This window comes from Heloderma suspectum, chromosome 2, assembly GCF_057233095.1.
Source record: "Heloderma suspectum isolate Gila_16-S chromosome 2, 16-S_ref, whole genome shotgun sequence".
Lineage (NCBI taxonomy): Eukaryota > Metazoa > Chordata > Lepidosauria > Squamata > Helodermatidae > Heloderma > Heloderma suspectum.
This window is the reverse complement of record NC_139459.1, coordinates 351,788,937-351,805,311: the sequence shown is the minus strand read 5'-3', so window position 1 is coordinate 351,805,311 and position 16,375 is coordinate 351,788,937. Positions and strand designations below refer to the sequence as shown.

Below are 16,375 nucleotides of genomic sequence, written 5' to 3'. Positions count from 1 at the left end.
CCATTCATTCATTCATTCATTCCATTGCTATACCCTCCCCAGCAATCCTATATATTTCTAATGCAAAATAGAGTTCATTAAGGCTGGCCCATTAAATTCAGTTGGGCTTACTCCCAGGTGAGTCAGCGTAGGATTGCAGCCTTAACTTCTATTGAATTGTTAGCTACTGTACAGAACACCTTAGAAATATGATTCCCAATCCAATAATTTATACTAAAATTACATAGTGAATATGAATAAAGAAGGTTTCTCATCGTTTCAAGGAACCCTTTGAGGACTGCTGTGAATTTGGGTAGGCCAATGGTCCTCTATCTTGTTTATAAGGCCAATTTGAAATGTTGCAAATTCTTGTGGGGGGTGTCAAAACATGGCCTCCATGAGAGGGTGTGCCCATTCATAAAATGGATTATCTGGTGGGCATGACCATCATAAATTACCCATTCCACAGAAGGCAGCAGAGGGGGCAGGGAAGCGGGGCAGTGTAGGGGAAGATCCCCCTGCCTCCCATCATGTGTGCCATTGTATAGCAATGTGTGGGTCACCTGTGCATTTGCTGGCCCTGATTTTGCTTTGAAGTTTTGTTTTCTGTGTGAAAGGGGTGGCTCTGTTTGTGTACGTGTGTGTGTGAATGAGAGGGAGAGAGATTTCTGTATCTATTGGTAGAAATGTATTAAAATGTTTTTGTACACTCCATGTTGGATCTTTTTCTTTCTTTTTTTGACCCTTTCTTTAGCCCCTTTATAATTTTATTTGTTAAATATACCAGCAAATCCTTCATTATTATACAACCCCACCACCCCACACACTCAGCATTGCAGGTATGCTTCCCCATACTTAGTCCTAGGTAATCCAGTCCTCCTTACTTGTGAGTAGACAATTATAGGATGGATTTTTGTACTGTGCAGCTTCTCACTGCTACTTCTGAATAGATATGAACAGGGGTCCATCTGCCTCTGATGAAGTCAACAGTGCCTACAAAACCAAGGCCAAAGTGAATTTGTTAGTCTTGAATATGCCATATGAAACTTTGAGGTGATAAAAAGAAGGTGGAATTCAGACACTCTGACTGTTTGTTGCTGGGTTCCAAAGACTCATTGTCTGTGTGGCTCTGAGGATAACATCATCATCCATCATCGTCATCTGTGGCTGGCCCCCATTGTTCTACACTCATGATCTTGAAGTCACTTGATTCTCTATGCAATGGCGGTTGCTGTTTGTACAGGACAATCTGGGCCCAAACCAAAGTAATATTTTGAGAATTATTTTTATTTTTGTTACAACATGCAAAGGGGTGGATTGGGGATGCTTCAAGGGCAGAATCCTATGCAGCTTTAGACATAAAAATGTCTTACAACTCCCAGGATGCTTCAGCCAGCCATGCTGGGTGTGGGATGCGGAGAGTTGAAGGCTTTCTTTCAGTCTAAACATACATAGGATTGTGCACTGAATTGTTCCTTTCAAGCACCAGATTGCAAACAGCCTCCCCCTGCATTCCGTCAACACAAGAACAGCCATCAAAATAACAGCCAGGGGTCACTAACCAAAGGTCCTCTGTTATTCAAATATATATAACTAATTTCAACCTATAAATAAATCTTTCAGACTAAGACATTTTCCTGAATTCTCCTTTTCTTCATGGATAGACCGTCCCTTTTTCTAGATGTACTGAAAGTTGTCGGCCTGGATATGCCATGTTGATTAAGGAAGGAGAGCCCATCTGTTGCTATGCTTGTGTCCCATGTTCAGAAGGAACAATCTCCACTCAAGAAGGTATGTGTCTCTAGAGCCAAGAGCTGCTATTCAGGGATAGGGCGCACACACACTAAGATGTTCTGGCAAGGGTTATTTTAGACACAGTATCCTTTCTGGGTTTATTTTCGGATATTTATATATCATGTTTTCATTTTCAGTTTGTATGATTACCACTTCCGAGGAAGCCTGTTGCCAAACAGGAGTATATTCAGTTTCCTGTAAAAATGGAAGGCCACAACTTCCGCACCATAGTTCTTCCAGCTGCAATTAATTACTCTTCCTCCTGGTAGCATTTAGCCAGGTTCATCTACATCTTGTAATTCTGTTCTTTGTATCATGCTATTATGTTTGTGTTCCTTTTTGTATACACACTGTTTTTGTCCCCTGATATTACAATATTATATAATTTATATTTCTGTCTTCCAGTTGTGTGCAGTTTAGCATTCTTGGGGCTTATTTTGGTTCAGATCATTGGACCATCTAGTCCTGCATCCTGTTCCCAAAGTATCCAGCCTGGTGCCTCTGAGAAGCCCATAAGTAGGTCTTGAAGACAATAGCCCTCTCCTGTTGTTAGTATCATCTCCTCTATCCTTGTTTCCTCTTCCTCTTGTGGCATTTATGCTTTTACCTCCTAACATTTCTTTAGAGTAGGGCTGGTCAGAAGGTAGATCTCAGAACCTTCAGGACTTCAATTTCCAGAAGCTCCTGCTAGTATAGCCAATGCTGGGAAAGCAGGGATTTGAATTCCAAAACATCATGAAATCTATGTTCTTTCCACCCCTGTTTTAGAGGATGTAATGGACCACTGACCAAGAGTGATGGTAAATAGATTGTAGCAGCTTTCCACAACCTGGTTCCTCTCAGATGTTCTCGAGGTCAACTGCCATCAGCCTGAGGCATGATGCCAGTGGTCAATAATGCTGCAAATTGAAGTCCAAAACATTTCCAGGACAACCATTTGGATAAGGCTGGATTGTGCTGATGCTGTAGGTGGTCTTTTCCCCCCCCAGATGCAGCCCATTGCAACAAGTGTCCAGAGGATCAACATCCAAACAGGGACCGAGATCGATGTGTTCCTAAGCTGATCAGCTTCCTCTCCTACAAAGGAACATTGGGGATCATCCTCGCCTTCTTTTCCCTTTTCTTAGGCCTCACCACTGGCCTTCTTTTAGGAATCTTCATTAACTATCGAGAAACTCCAGTGGTCAAAGCCAACAACCGTGCCCTCACCTACATGCTCCTCGTATCCCTCCTGCTTTCCTTCTTGTCATCCTTCCTATTCATAGGTCAGCCTCAGAAGATAACCTGCCTTCTCAGGCAAACTGCCTTCAGCGTCATCTACTCGGTTGCCGTCTCTTGTTTGTTGGCAAAAACTATCATGGTGGTGGCAGCGTTTCTAGCCACAAAGCCAGGAAACAGGATGAGGAAATGGCTGGGGAAGAGTTTAGCAACCTCCATTGTAATTTCTTCCTCTAGTGTTCAAGTTGTTATCTGTATTATCTGGCTGGGAATGTCACCTCCATTTCTGGACTATGACATACATTCGCAACGTGGGCAAATCATCCTGCAATGCAATGAAGGATCTGTCATCATGTTTTATATCACACTTGGCTACATGGGCTTCCTGGCTGCTGTCTGTTTCACGGTGGCTTTCCTAGCCAGGAAGTTGCCTGGGGCATTCAATGAAGCCAAGTTGATCACCTTCAGCATGTTGGTGTTTTGCAGTGTTTGGGTGTCCTTTGTGCCCACCTACCTGAGCACCAAAGGGAAATACATGGTAGCTGTGCAGGTCTTCTCTATTTTGGCCTCCAGTTTGGGCTTACTGGGCTGCATCTTCATCCCCAAATGCTATATTATTGTATTGAGGCCAGATCTGAATAAAAAGGAGCATCTAATGATGAAACCAAAAGACTGCATATGATGCAAGTCCACTGATATTGTACAGGATGGTGGTAATTAAAGCAATGAACTGCCTTGAGAGTGAACTCCATTTGTATGCTTTTCTAACAAATCTCTCTTCTTTCCAAATGCATTGAAAAAAGAATCTATCTATTTTGACAAATAGCTGGCTAGGTGATGCTGAAAGCTGTCCAGCACATCTGGGGGGTGCCAGGATGGGGACAGCCAATTTAGAGTGTGTGTGTCAGAGGACGTGGCCCTAGGGATGTCAGAGAATTTCTCCACGAATCTCCGGGAGGCCAAATGCCAACTCATTCGGCCCCCCGAAATTGGTGGAGAAATGGTCCACCACCACCCCCGGGATGGGACTTACCTCATGCGAATGTCCCTCATGGTGACGGCTCCCGGCGGCGGTTTGGCGGCAGTTCGGGGGCGGCGGCGGGTCTTCCAACCGGCTGCCACCACCACCATTTCCAAGTAAAAAAAAAAAAAAAGTGATAGGCTACGTAAAGATTTACATAGCCTATCACAGCTAGATTTTCAAAAAACACCGTGATAGGCTACGTAAATGTTTACGTAGCCTATCACGGCAGACTTTGGGGGGAAAAAAAAAGCTTGTATGCAAATGGCAGCACACATGGGCGCCGCCATTTGCATTCCTTATTTTGGCACGGGTAGTCTACGTAAATATTTACGTACACTACGGCGAAAATAAGGGCAACGTGTTTGTAACATAAATATTTTTTTCTATGTCAATATTTACGTAGACTACGGCGAAAATAAGGGCAACACTAAGCCATGCCACACCGGGTGGGGCCGCCATTACGATGGGCATCCCTGCATCTGCCCAACCCCAGGGGGGGCCCATCCCTGCTCCAAACCTCGCAGGTGGGGTTTACGGGCGGGGGGAGCATCCGCGGCCCCTCCGGCTGCTGAGCCTCCTTCGGCCGGTGACAGAGTGGCTCCTCAGCACACCCCATCCTCCATGGCTGCCTGCACAGCCGTGTGGCAAGGCCCCATAGGCAAGAGCTCTAAGGAGCTTGGGGCGGGCAGCAATGACCCTTATGCCCAGGTAGAGAATAGGGCAATCCCGACCAGGGGTACATCCACTCCCCTGGGATATCACCTATTGCCAGCAACAAAAGAGAAAATATTCCAGGGAGAATTTGTTGACATCTTCTCCCTGTTATTCCGTGAGTCTGAAACAAAGGAAGGGGAGAAATCTGGCGATAGGGATCAGGAGAGGCTCAGGCGTAAGAAGGTGTCACGCACTTGGGCAAATTGGCTGCCCGGCTTTTTAATATATATGGGTGTCATTCAGCAAAAGCACCCAGAGTGTGGTTGGGTCCTCACTAAGTATTTGGATATTATATATAGGGCCTACACCGAATACGAGGGCGGAGCCTGGCTGGCCTATGACGAATCCTTCCGTATGCGGGCGGCATTTGACCCCACGTTGTGCTGGGACGCCAAAGATCAGGATCTTTGGCTGCAGTTTATGACCCCTGCCAGGCCGGGTTTTGGCGCGCGATCTGATAGTGGGCACATATTAGCTAAGCTGACACGTGCCTCAGCCCCTAAGGCTGGAGCAGGACAGCTGGTTCAACACCGCGCTCTCTGTTGGGAGTTTGGTTCCAAGGGCGTCTGCTTTAAAAACCCATGCAGATTTCGCCACGCGTGCTCCATTTGCGGGGGACAACATGCCTTCATTGGCTGCCCAAAGGCCAAAGGTCAGCAGGGCTCAAATGGTGAATGGCAGGGTGGTAGGAAGCCCGGAGGCAACACACAACCTCCACCAAAACGGCCCCAGTCCAATTAAGTTGCAGCCCCTACGGCGCCTTTTGAAGCGCTACCCGCTTCGGGAGGACGCCTGCTACTTGGAAGAGGGATTTTTCCTGGGTTTTAGGATTCCATTTCAGGGGCAACGCCAGGCCCAAATTTGCCGGAATCAGAAATCTATTGCAGGTTTCGAACACCTAGTCTTGGATAAGATCAATAAGGAAGTGGTCTCGGGGCGGGTCATTGGTCCATTCGATTCCCCTCCTTTCCTCAACCTCAGGGTCTCCCCTTTGGGCATTGTGCCTAAAAAGGCCGCAGGTGAATACCGGCTGATCCACAACTTGTCCTTCCCCAGGGGGGAGTCTGTGAACGACGCCATTCCTGACCACCTGTGCTCTGTTCACTACATGCCATTTGATGCGGCAGTATCTATGGTGAAGGCACTGGGCCCTGGGGCCCTCATGGGAAAATGCGACATTAAATCCGCATTCTGCCTCTTGCCAATTTCCCCCGATGATTTCGACCTTTTAGGATTCAGTTTTTCTGGTCAGTTCTACGTCGACAGGGCCCTACCCATGGGACGTTCCGTGTCTTGTGCTATGTTTGAGAAGTTCAGTTCCTTTTTGGAATGGGCTCTGATTGATAAAACCGGGTCCCATAGCACTGTGCACTACCTCGACGATTTCCTATTTGCGGGTCCATCTGGCACCCCCCAGTGTGCACGGCTAATGCAGGAATTTTCCGCCCTCACAAATGAGCTGGGTGTACCTTTGGCGGGGGAAAAAACCGAGGGCCCTTCCCCCACTATTACATTTTTGGGCATGGAACTGGACTCCGTGAATCAGTTGCATAGGCTCCCGGTGGACAAATTACCGGCCCTAAAGGATAGGATACAGCACATGCTTCATTCTAAGAAAGTCACACTGTTGGCATTGCAGGAAGTTGTTGGGCATCTTAATTCCGCCTGTTGGGTAGTTGCCCCCGGCAGGGCCTTCCTTAGACGCCTTTGTAACGCCATGCGGGGCCTGCGCTTGCCGCACCATCGCATTCGGGTATCATCAGCCATGAAAGATGATCTTTTTGTGTGGCTGCATTTCCTTAACACATTCAATGGCGTTTCCTTCTGGAGGAAGGAGTTGCTATTGGAAGCAGAACTTCAGATACATTCAGATTCATCTGGGGCCCTAGGCTTTGGGGTTGTGTTTCACGATCGATGGTGCCATACACGTTGGCCGGCTGAGTGGTTAGCCCTAGGCATCGGAAGAGACCTTACTTTCTTAGAGCTCTTTCTGATATATGTTGCCGCGTACCTGTGGGCAGCCCAGCTTGCTAATTCTGTCGTGCATTTCTGGTGCGACAAGCAAGCCACTGTCCAAATCATTAATTCTTTGTCATCGCGCAACAGTAGGGTCATGGCCTTGCTTCGGGCTTTCACTCTGCAGTGCCCGCGCTTTAATATTTTATTCTGTGCACGACACATTCCTGGCATGGATAATGCCTTAGCTGATGCATTGTCACGAAACCAGGTGCAACGTTTCCGAGAACTAGCCCCCTTGGCGCAGGCTATTCCGGACACCATGCCAGCCGCTCTGTGGGAAGTTGCCTGGAAGAGGCGGAACAGGCCATCCTGCAGTCCTTAGCCCCCAGCATGAGAGTGGCTTGCGCCAGGTCAGCTAGGGAGTTCTTTTCATTCTGGGTGGCTGCACATCTTCCACAGTGTTGGCCAATACCGGTTGATCACCTACTGCAGTTTTGCCTGCATGCCCACAGGCAGGGCCTAGCGGCCCGGACCATCGGGGGTAGGCTTGCTGCACTTCCCTTCTGGTCTAAAATGAAAGGTGTAGCAGATAAGACCATGGACGTCCGGGTCTGGCGGATGCTTCAGGGCTGGTCCAGGGGGTCCTCAGTGCCTCCTGACCCTAGACGCCCTCTGTCACCAGACATATTGCTGGGCTTGTGGGATCTGTGGCCTTCCTTGTGCAAATCCCCTCAAGAAGCCTCATTATTTCATGCTGCAGCTCTTACAGCATTCTTTGGGGCATTCAGGATATCGGAGTTGGTGGTGTCCGCTAAGGGCGACCTCTCAGGATGAGCCTTGCAGTTTAATGACTTACAGTTTTCTCAGCACTGAGCCTTTATTCAGTTTAGGAGGTCCAAGACTGACCAGGGGGGACATCAGCATGTCCCTGTTTCCAGCCCCCGTGCTGGACGTCTGCCTGGTCACGGCATTGAGGGACTTTCTGAAGGTTCGGGGAAACCTGCCCAGCCCCCTTTTTTGCCATACAGACTCTTCTCCTTTAACCAAATATCAATTTTGGGCAGTCACACAACAAGCATTAAAGGCGCTGGGTTTGGGCGCTCTTCGTTTTGGCACACATTCCTTCTGGATTGGGGCCGCCTCCACCGCTGCGTCTCTGGGGTTCACATCAGATAAGGTGCAGTCGGTCGGTAGGTGGCGCTCCAAGGCGTATCGGGCATACATGAGGCCACTGTCGGGCCCTTAGCTTGTGTGGACATTTCCATTCATTACTTTTCTTGTTCTTCTAGATCACTGGAGTGCGAGTGATCCAATGAAGGTGCTCATCTGCGGGCACAGTATGGTTTTTGGGCCGGTCGGAGGGCCTCCTCCAGCTGCGGATCCCAGCTAGGGCTCAGCCACTATGCCACCATTCAGTGGTTGGGCAGACGCGGGATGCGTTGGGAGCACCTCCTGCCCACGTTATTTCAGCACGGGCTGGTGGAGGTTCCCCCACAGATTCTAGTGTTGCACTTAGGGGGGGAAACGATTTAGGCCTGCTGAAAGGCAAGGCCCTGATTCTTCAAGCTTGGGAGGACTTGCAGGTGATTCAGCGTTGCTGGCCAGGAATCACCATTATCTGGTTCAACGTGTTGCCTAGAGTGGACTGGAGGGATGGCTTGGATCCTCGTGCCATGGATAAGGCCCATAAAAAGGTCAACAGAGAGATCGGGAACTTCCTGATCAAACTGGGCGACCAGACCATCATCCACCCCGACTTTTTTCCCGCTTGGGGGATACTCTACAGGGCGGACGGTGTTCATCTCACCGAACTAGGCAATGATGTCTTTTTGGCCAATCTGCGAAGGGGCATTTGGGAGTGTTTATGGTGCAGGTGGGGGGAGAGCGAATAAGCAGAGCCTTGTCACCCTCCTGTGGTGGCTCCGGGCGGGCTCTCCACTGTGGGAATAAAATATTAAAGCGCGGGCACTGCAGAGTGAAAGCCCGAAGCAAGGCCATGACCCTACTGTTGCGCGATGACAAAGAATTAATGATCTGGACAGTGGCTTGCTTGTCGCACCAGAAATGCACGACAGAATTAGCAAGCTGGGCTGCCCACAGGTACGCGGCAACATATATCAGAAAGAGCTCTAAGAAAGTAAGGTCTCTTCCGATGCCTAGGGCTAACCACTCAGCCGGCCAACGTGTATGGCACCATCGATCGTGAAACACAACCCCAAAGCCTAGGGCCCCAGATGAATCTGAATGTATCTGAAGTTCTGCTTCCAATAGCAACTCCTTCCTCCAGAAGGAAACGCCATTGAATGTGTTAAGGAAATGCAGCCACACAAAAAGATCATCTTTCATGGCTGATGATACCCGAATGCGATGGTGCGGCAAGCGCAGGCCCCGCATGGCGTTACAAAGGCGTCTAAGGAAGGCCCTGCCGGGGGCAACTACCCAACAGGCGGAATTAAGATGCCCAACAACTTCCTGCAATGCCAACAGTGTGACTTTCTTAGAATGAAGCATGTGCTGTATCCTATCCTTTAGGGCCGGTAATTTGTCCACCGGGAGCCTATGCAACTGATTCACGGAGTCCAGTTCCATGCCCAAAAATGTAATAGTGGGGGAAGGGCCCTCGGTTTTTTCCCCCGCCAAAGGTACACCCAGCTCATTTGTGAGGGCGGAAAATTCCTGCATTAGCCGTGCACACTGGGGGGTGCCAGATGGACCCGCAAATAGGAAATCGTCGAGGTAGTGCACAGTGCTATGGGACCCGGTTTTATCAATCAGAGCCCATTCCAAAAAGGAACTGAACTTCTCAAACATAGCACAAGACACGGAACGTCCCATGGGTAGGGCCCTGTCGACGTAGAACTGACCAGAAAAACTGAATCCTAAAAGGTCGAAATCATCGGGGGAAATTGGCAAGAGGCAGAATGCGGATTTAATGTCGCATTTTCCCATGAGGGCCCCAGGGCCCAGTGCCTTCACCATAGATACTGCCGCATCAAATGGCATGTAGTGAACAGAGCACAGGTGGTCAGGAATGGCGTCGTTCACAGACTCCCCCCTGGGGAAGGACAAGTTGTGGATCAGCCGGTATTCACCTGCGGCCTTTTTAGGCACAATGCCCAAAGGGGAGACCCTGAGGTTGAGGAAAGGAGGGGAATCGAATGGACCAATGACCCGCCCCGAGACCACTTCCTTATTGATCTTATCCAAGACTAGGTGTTCGAAACCTGCAATAGATTTCTGATTCCGGCAAATTTGGGCCTGGCGTTGCCCCTGAAATGGAATCCTAAAACCCAGGAAAAATCCCTCTTCCAAGTAGCAGGCGTCCTCCCGAAGCGGGTAGCGCTTCAAAAGGCGCCGTAGGGGCTGCAACTTAATTGGACTGGGGCCGTTTTGGTGGAGGTTGTGTGTTGCCTCCGGGCTTCCTACCACCCTGCCATTCACCATTTGAGCCCTGCTGACCTTTGGCCTTTGGGCAGCCAATGAAGGCATGTTGTCCCCCGCAAATGGAGCACGCGTGGCGAAATCTGCATGGGTTTTTAAAGCAGACGCCCTTGGAACCAAACTCCCAACAGAGAGCGCGGTGTTGAACCAGCTGTCCTGCTCCAGCCTTAGGGGCTGAGGCACGTGTCAGCTTAGCTAATATGTGCCCACTATCAGATCGCGCGCCAAAACCCGGCCTGGCAGGGGTCATAAACTGCAGCCAAAGATCCTGATCTTTGGCGTCCCAGCACAACGTGGGGTCAAATGCCGCCCGCATACGGAAGGATTCGTCATAGGCCAGCCAGGCTCCGCCCTCGTATTCGGTGTAGGCCCTATATATAATATCCAAATACTTAGTGAGGACCCAACCACACTCTGGGTGCTTTTGCTGAATGACACCCATATATATTAAAAAGCCGGGCAGCCAATTTGCCCAAGTGCGTGACACCTTCTTACGCCTGAGCCTCTCCTGATCCCTATCGCCAGATTTCTCCCCTTCCTTTGTTTCAGACTCACGGAATAACAGGGAGAAGATGTCAACAAATTCTCCCTGGAATATTTTCTCTTTTGTTGCTGGCAATAGGTGATATCCCAGGGGAGTGGATGTACCCCTGGTCGGGATTGCCCTATTCTCTACCTGGGCATAAGGGTCATTGCTGCCCGCCCCAAGCTCCTTAGAGCTCTTGCCTATGGGGCCTTGCCACACGGCTGTGCAGGCAGCCATGGCGGATGGGGTGTGCTGAGGAGCCACTCTGTCACCGGCCGAAGGAGGCTCAGCAGCCGGAGGGGCCGCGGATGCTCCCCCCGCCCGTAAACCCCACCTGCGAGGTTTGGAGCAGGGATGGGCCCCCCCTGGGGTTGGGCAGATGCAGGGATGCCCATCGTAATGGCGGCCCCACCCGGTGTGGCATGGCTTAGTGTTGCCCTTATTTTCGCCGTAGTCTACGTAAATATTGACATAGAAAAAAATATTTATGTTACAAACACGTTGCCCTTATTTTCGCCGTAGTGTACGTAAATATTTACGTAGACTACCCATGCCAAAATAAGGAATGCAAATGGCGGCGCCCATGTGTGCTGCCATTTGCATACAAGCTTTTTTTTTCCCCCCAAAGTCTGCCGTGATAGGCTACGTAAACATTTACGTAGCCTATCACGGTGTTTTTTGAAAATCTAGCTGTGATAGGCTATGTAAATCTTTACGTAGCCTATCACTTTTTTTTTTTTTTTACTTGGAAATGGTGGTGGTGGCAGCCGGTTGGAAGACCCGCCGCCGCCCCCGAACTGCCGCCAAACCGCCGCCGGGAGCCGTCACCATGAGGGACATTCGCATGAGGTAAGTCCCATCCCGGGGGTGGTGGTGGACCATTTCTCCACCAATTTCGGGGGGCCGAATGAGTTGGCATTTGGCCTCCCGGAGATTCGTGGAGAAATTCTCTGACATCCCTAGGGCCACGTCCTCTGACACACACACTCTAAATTGGCTGTCCCCATCCTGGCACCCCCCAGATGTGCTGGACAGCTTTCAGCATCACCTAGCCAGCTATTTGTCAAAATAGATAGATTCTTTTTTCAATGCATTTGGAAAGAAGAGAGATTTGTTAGAAAAGCATACAAATGGAGTTCACTCTCAAGGCAGTTCATTGCTTTAATTACCACCATCCTGTACAATATCAGTGGACTTGCATCATATGCAGTCTTTTGGTTTCATCATTAGATGCTCCTTTTTATTCAGATCTGGCCTCAATACAATAATATAGCATTTGGGGATGAAGATGCAGCCCAGTAAGCCCAAACTGGAGGCCAAAATAGAGAAGACCTGCACAGCTACCATGTATTTCCCTTTGGTGCTCAGGTAGGTGGGCACAAAGGACACCCAAACACTGCAAAACACCAACATGCTGAAGGTGATCAACTTGGCTTCATTGAATGCCCCAGGCAACTTCCTGGCTAGGAAAGCCACCGTGAAACAGACAGCAGCCAGGAAGCCCATGTAGCCAAGTGTGATATAAAACATGATGACAGATCCTTCATTGCATTGCAGGATGATTTGCCCACGTTGCGAATGTATGTCATAGTCCAGAAATGGAGGTGACATTCCCAGCCAGATAATACAGATAACAACTTGAACACTAGAGGAAGAAATTACAATGGAGGTTGCTAAACTCTTCCCCAGCCATTTCCTCATCCTGTTTCCTGGCTTTGTGGCTAGAAACGCTGCCACCACCATGATAGTTTTTGCCAACAAACAAGAGACGGCAACCGAGTAGATGACGCTGAAGGCAGTTTGCCTGAGAAGGCAGGTTATCTTCTGAGGCTGACCTATGAATAGGAAGGATGACAAGAAGGAAAGCAGGAGGGATACGAGGAGCATGTAGGTGAGGGCACGGTTGTTGGCTTTGACCACTGGAGTTTCTCGATAGTTAATGAAGATTCCTAAAAGAAGGCCAGTGGTGAGGCCTAAGAAAAGGGAAAAGAAGGCGAGGATGATCCCCAATGTTCCTTTGTAGGAGAGGAAGCTGATCAGCTTAGGAACACATCGATCTCGGTCCCTGTTTGGATGTTGATCCTCTGGACACTTGTTGCAATGGGCTGCATCTGGGGGGGGAAAAGACCACCTACAGCATCAGCACAATCCAGCCTTATCCAAATGGTTGTCCTGGAAATGTTTTGGACTTCAATTTGCAGCATTATTGACCACTGGCATCATGCCTCAGGCTGATGGCAGTTGACCTCGAGAACATCTGAGAGGAACCAGGTTGTGGAAAGCTGCTACAATCTATTTACCATCACTCTTGGTCAGTGGTCCATTACATCCTCTAAAACAGGGGTGGAAAGAACATAGATTTCATGATGTTTTGGAATTCAAATCCCTGCTTTCCCAGCATTGGCTATACTAGCAGGAGCTTCTGGAAATTGAAGTCCTGAAGGTTCTGAGATCTACCTTCTGACCAGCCCTACTCTAAAGAAATGTTAGGAGGTAAAAGCATAAATGCCACAAGAGGAAGAGGAAACAAGGATAGAGGAGATGATACTAACAACAGGAGAGGGCTATTGTCTTCAAGACCTACTTATGGGCTTCTCAGAGGCACCAGGCTGGATACTTTGGGAACAGGATGCAGGACTAGATGGTCCAATGATCTGAACCAAAATAAGCCCCAAGAATGCTAAACTGCACACAACTGGAAGACAGAAATATAAATTATATAATATTGTAATATCAGGGGACAAAAACAGTGTGTATACAAAAAGGAACACAAACATAATAGCATGATACAAAGAACAGAATTACAAGATGTAGATGAACCTGGCTAAATGCTACCAGGAGGAAGAGTAATTAATTGCAGCTGGAAGAACTATGGTGCGGAAGTTGTGGCCTTCCATTTTTACAGGAAACTGAATATACTCCTGTTTGGCAACAGGCTTCCTCGGAAGTGGTAATCATACAAACTGAAAATGAAAACATGATATATAAATATCCGAAAATAAACCCAGAAAGGATACTGTGTCTAAAATAACCCTTGCCAGAACATCTTAGTGTGTGTGCGCCCTATCCCTGAATAGCAGCTCTTGGCTCTAGAGACACATACCTTCTTGAGTGGAGATTGTTCCTTCTGAACATGGGACACAAGCATAGCAACAGATGGGCTCTCCTTCCTTAATCAACATGGCATATCCAGGCCGACAACTTTCAGTACATCTAGAAAAAGGGACGGTCTATCCATGAAGAAAAGGAGAATTCAGGAAAATGTCTTAGTCTGAAAGATTTATTTATAGGTTGAAATTAGTTATATATATTTGAATAACAGAGGACCTTTGGTTAGTGACCCCTGGCTGTTATTTTGATGGCTGTTCTTGTGTTGACGGAATGCAGGGGGAGGCTGTTTGCAATCTGGTGCTTGAAAGGAACAATTCAGTGCACAATCCTATGTATGTTTAGACTGAAAGAAAGCCTTCAACTCTCCGCATCCCACACCCAGCATGGCTGGCTGAAGCATCCTGGGAGTTGTAAGACATTTTTATGTCTAAAGCTGCATAGGATTCTGCCCTTGAAGCATCCCCAATCCACCCCTTTGCATGTTGTAACAAAAATAAAAATAATTCTCAAAATATTACTTTGGTTTGGGCCCAGATTGTCCTGTACAAACAGCAACCGCCATTGCATAGAGAATCAAGTGACTTCAAGATCATGAGTGTAGAACAATGGGGGCCAGCCACAGATGACGATGATGGATGATGATGTTATCCTCAGAGCCACACAGACAATGAGTCTTTGGAACCCAGCAACAAACAGTCAGAGTGTCTGAATTCCACCTTCTTTTTATCACCTCAAAGTTTCATATGGCATATTCAAGACTAACAAATTCACTTTGGCCTTGGTTTTGTAGGCACTGTTGACTTCATCAGAGGCAGATGGACCCCTGTTCATATCTATTCAGAAGTAGCAGTGAGAAGCTGCACAGTACAAAAATCCATCCTATAATTGTCTACTCACAAGTAAGGAGGACTGGATTACCTAGGACTAAGTATGGGGAAGCATACCTGCAATGCTGAGTGTGTGGGGTGGTGGGGTTGTATAATAATGAAGGATTTGCTGGTATATTTAACAAATAAAATTATAAAGGGGCTAAAGAAAGGGTCAAAAAAAGAAAGAAAAAGATCCAACATGGAGTGTACAAAAACATTTTAATACATTTCTACCAATAGATACAGAAATCTCTCTCCCTCTCATTCACACACACACGTACACAAACAGAGCCACCCCTTTCACACAGAAAACAAAACTTCAAAGCAAAATCAGGGCCAGCAAATGCACAGGTGACCCACACATTGCTATACAATGGCACACATGATGGGAGGCAGGGGGATCTTCCCCTACACTGCCCCGCTTCCCTGCCCCCTCTGCTGCCTTCTGTGGAATGGGTAATTTATGATGGTCATGCCCACCAGATAATCCATTTTATGAATGGGCACACCCTCTCATGGAGGCCATGTTTTGACACCCCCCACAAGAATTTGCAACATTTCAAATTGGCCTTATAAACAAGATAGAGGACCATTGGCCTACCCAAATTCACAGCAGTCCTCAAAGGGTTCCTTGAAACGATGAGAAACCTTCTTTATTCATATTCACTATGTAATTTTAGTATAAATTATTGGATTGGGAATCATATTTCTAAGGTGTTCTGTACAGTAGCTAACAATTCAATAGAAGTTAAGGCTGCAATCCTACGCTGACTCACCTGGGAGTAAGCCCAACTGAATTTAATGGGCCAGCCTTAATGAACTCTATTTTGCATTAGAAATATATAGGATTGCTGGGGAGGGTATAGCAATGGAATGAATGAATGAATGAATGGCATCAAATGAAACAAGTACTTTCTCCTACCTGGTTAAACCTCTTGGGCCACACAATGGCATTCTGATCAATGGTGAACTTGATCTCTGAGGAGGCCTGTCTCTCTATGCTCCCAACTTCCACTCTAGCAGTGGACATATTGGGAAAAACCACCCAGTTCACAATATAAAAGTCAGATGCCAGTTCCCCGTGCTCATCGATATAAGCTCCATCCATGGTAGCATTGTAAAGAAGGAATTTTCTCAGGAAAGAGTGTAGCTAGAATGACATAGAAAAACAGACACACTTAGGAATTTCTGGAAAGTCTGTGGTACATCTTGGGTCTGCCCATTTGGAGCTCTACTCTACACTGATTCTGCCAGGCCACTAACCCCTGTTCTGGTTTTATGGCAGGAATATGGTATCTTAACCTGTATGCAGAATTCCCAGTTTCTAGGAGAGTCCTATTCACAGTCCAGCAAATGTAGGTAGATCTTTCCTTGAGGCTATGCAAATCATGGTAAAGTGGAGCAGTTCTTCAAAGTCCTAAAATCCATCCAGGTAGTGATCTCTCCTTGACAAATAGACCGTGTTCTTTACCTCCATACCCAGATCAACAGAGTGATATCATCTGATACAGCTGTGAAGACCTAAGACACTCCCAACAGGGCAGCCTCTGCAGGAGATCCCACTACCACAAACTGAGACCACCCCTGCCATCTCTGGGTGGCAGATTATTGAGTAGCTGGGGAGGTGATAAACCCACAGAATCCTCGTTTGGTTCTGGACACCTTTCAAAAGAACAAACACTCAAAACATGAAGGAATTCTGACTGAAGCACCTCATCGACCACTGTAACTCTACGACTA

The 16,375-nt window shown here is 47.9% G+C and overlaps 2 protein-coding genes across 2 annotated transcripts; one reads left to right on the top strand and one right to left on the bottom strand.

The window, feature by feature from the left end:
- Positions 1-4,636: 4,636 nt before the first annotated feature.
- LOC146355500 (uncharacterized) lies at positions 4,637-7,996 on the top strand. Its single transcript, XM_084829910.1, has 3 exons — positions 4,637-4,904; positions 5,317-6,565; positions 7,978-7,996. The coding sequence occupies exons 1-3, from the start codon at positions 4,637-4,639 to the stop codon at positions 7,994-7,996; spliced, it is 1,536 nt and encodes a 511-aa protein (XP_084686036.1).
- A 221-nt stretch (positions 7,997-8,217) lies between these two features.
- On the bottom strand, positions 8,218-10,892 carry LOC146355499 (uncharacterized). The gene is made up of 3 exons (XM_084829909.1): positions 10,625-10,892; positions 8,984-10,212; positions 8,218-8,499 (listed from the first exon to the last, which is right to left on the bottom strand). Exons 1-3 carry the CDS (start codon positions 10,890-10,892, stop codon positions 8,218-8,220), a joined length of 1,779 nt encoding a protein of 592 aa, XP_084686035.1.
- Between the last annotated feature and the right edge of the window lie 5,483 nt (positions 10,893-16,375).